At 42.1% G+C, this 2,694-nt stretch overlaps 1 protein-coding gene across 1 annotated transcript; it reads right to left on the bottom strand.

Moving 5' to 3' along the window:
- Nucleotides 1–455: 455 nt before the first annotated feature.
- Nucleotides 456–2,694, bottom strand: LOC121908371 (tripartite motif-containing protein 16-like protein). The gene is made up of 2 exons (XM_042428313.1): nt 2,397–2,694; nt 456–2,162 (listed from the first exon to the last, which is right to left on the bottom strand). Exons 1-2 carry the CDS (start codon nt 2,692–2,694, stop codon nt 1,006–1,008), a joined length of 1,455 nt encoding a protein of 484 aa, XP_042284247.1. The 3' UTR covers nt 456–1,005.

Below are 2,694 nucleotides of genomic sequence, written 5' to 3'. Positions count from 1 at the left end.
ACACCCAAATTTGACCAAATTCACTTTTTAAAACTATTTTTTTCCAGTTTTTTTTAGGCCTGTGTAACAAATCCTCTTTATTGACTAAATGCACAAATAAAATCTCGGTTTGTTAAAAGCAACAAGTGATAGAAAACTCTGCTCATTTCTCTGTGATGAAACTGTTTTAGTGAAGAAAGCTGAAAGTACAGAGACTGACTGACAAACATTCTTCAGCTCTGAACATGAACTCTGTACTTTGTGGTGTTTCAGGAGGAAAACTGCCTCAAATAAACTCTCATATTAGTTTCACATTTTCTCCACAAGCTTTGAATGAGATCCTGAGATGAAGACAGAAGAAAATACTTTGTTCAATCTTGAAATAAAACAACTTTATTGATGATATAAAGCTTCAGATTGTTCACACATCCAATCAGTAAAGTCTGTTAAATGACTCTTGTTCAATGATTTCATGTTCAGATTCACTTCATCCACACAATCAGTTAGTTTAACCCAGAATGTCAGCTATGTACAACAACATAATAAATGATCTCCTTATTGATTATTATCACAATAATTCAAGTATTATAATACTTTATAATACCTGATTTGTACATGACCAAATGTATCAATGTGAATGTAAATTTCTTGACAGATTTACAAAGTGGTGAGAGTAAAATATCTATTGATAAAGGAAGTTGTGGTTCTTTCTCTGTTCAGACTGATGAAGTAGAAGAGAAACAAGAGCAGAGTTGAGAAATGCAAGTTTGTGTATAAAACAAAATCATCATGATCAGTGAAAGCCTCCATGGTGAAACAGACACAAGAAAGAGCAGCAACTAAAGAAACTCAAATATTTACATAACAACAGATGAGAAGATGTCAAAGTTGACCATAATGTTTGATTGACAGCTGATCTCTGTGCAGAAACACTGCAGCAACGAGCTCTCAGCAACAATGACAGAGACAAAATCATTTTAAGAATGAACTCAGAATTTAACCGACTGTCCCTTAAATGACTTCTGTCTATTTGAGTTTGCAGAACTCAGCAGTGTCCCCGTAAGAGAATAAAGAATAAAAACGTAGTCCAGCATAGAGAGGCTGAGTGAATGTGGTCTGGACTCTGTGGAGGAGAGTCATGGTTTCAGAGATGCTGTAGAAGGACAGAATACCTGCTCTGTGATCCAGGTACACTCCTACTCTGGAGGAACCAGGACCTGAGACAGGAGTTTCGACATCATTGAACAAAAATGTATAACTGTCAGTGGAACAATCTAAAGCCCAAGATTTGTCATTGTGTCCAAATCCAAATTCATCTGAGCCTCCTGCTCTGCTGACATTCTTGTATGCAACTGCTACATAAACTCCTGACCCGCTCCACTCCACCTCCCAGTAATAACGTCTAGTCAGACTCTCTCTACTCAGGACCTGATACCATCCAGTGAATCTGTCTGGGTGACTAGAATAAGACTGTTCTTCTTCCTCTAATGTTGCTTTTCTGTTCCCACCAGATAATAACAGCCATGTGTTTGCTGTGTTTGGATCCAGTGTGATTTCACGTGAATATTTTAAGAACTCAGCTCTGGTCTTGGGTTCTGGTTCTGGTTGTGACAGTAAAACATCCACATCAGTCCCTGTCAGTGAGATGTTTGTCCATTTCTCCCTCAGGATGTCCTGTAGTTGATCTCTGAGCTCTGACACAGCTGCTGTCACATCCTCAAAGTATCTCAGAGGACGGATATTGATGCTGGATGAGTCTGTAGGTTCACTGAGTTGTGACAGTGAGGGGTAGTTGTGTAGAAACTGGTTGTGATCCTCTGTGTGTGAGAGCTGCTTCAGTTCAGCGTCTTTCCTCTTCAGCTCAGTGATCTCCTGCTCCAGCTCCTCCTGAAGCTCTTTGACTCGACTCACTTCAGTTTCCTGCTGGGATCTGATCTGCTGCTTCACATCAGAGCTTCTTTTCTGGATGAGACGGATCAGCTCAGTGAAGATCTTCTCACTGTCCTCCACTGCTTTATCAGCAGAGCGACTGACGGCCTCCACCTCCTGTTGAAGCAGCTTCACATCTTTCTCTCTGTCCTGGATTCTCTGCTGGATGTTTTGTCGACTCACCTCGAGCTCTCTCTGCCTCTCAGTCCTTTCTGCTGCAGCTGAGACTGTGTCGTGGCCTTTATGTTTATCCAGAGAGCAGAGATAACAGATACTCTGCTGATCAGTACGGCAGAATATCTTCATCACCTCATCATGACGAGAGCAGATGTTCTCCTGGAGCTTCTTGGAGGGGTCGACTAGCTTGTGTTTTTTGAATTGACCGACATTGTAGTGAGGTTGGAGGTGTTTCTCACAGTAAGAGACGAGACATACCAGACAGGACTTGAGAGCTTTCATCTTCCTCCCAGTGCAGAAATCACAGGCCACATCTTCAGGTCCAGCATAGCAGTGATCAGCAGGAGCAGCTTGGAGTCCAGTCTTCTTCAGCTCCTCCATTAAATCTGCTACCAAGGTGTTTTTCACCAGGACAGGCCTCGGTGTGAAGGTCTGTCTGCACTGAGGGCAGCTGTAGATTTTCTTCTCATCCTCTTCATCCCAGAAACCTTTAATACAGCTCATGCAGTAGCTGTGTCCACAGGGAATAGTCACCGGATCTTTCAGTAGATCCAAACAGATCGAACAGCAGAATTTTGCTCCGTCCAGCTGAGCTCCTTGCTGCGCCAT

The sequence above is a fragment of the Thunnus maccoyii genome, chromosome 12, assembly GCF_910596095.1.
Source record: "Thunnus maccoyii chromosome 12, fThuMac1.1, whole genome shotgun sequence".
NCBI lineage: Eukaryota > Metazoa > Chordata > Actinopteri > Scombriformes > Scombridae > Thunnus > Thunnus maccoyii.
This window is presented reverse-complemented; position numbering and strand designations above follow the sequence as displayed.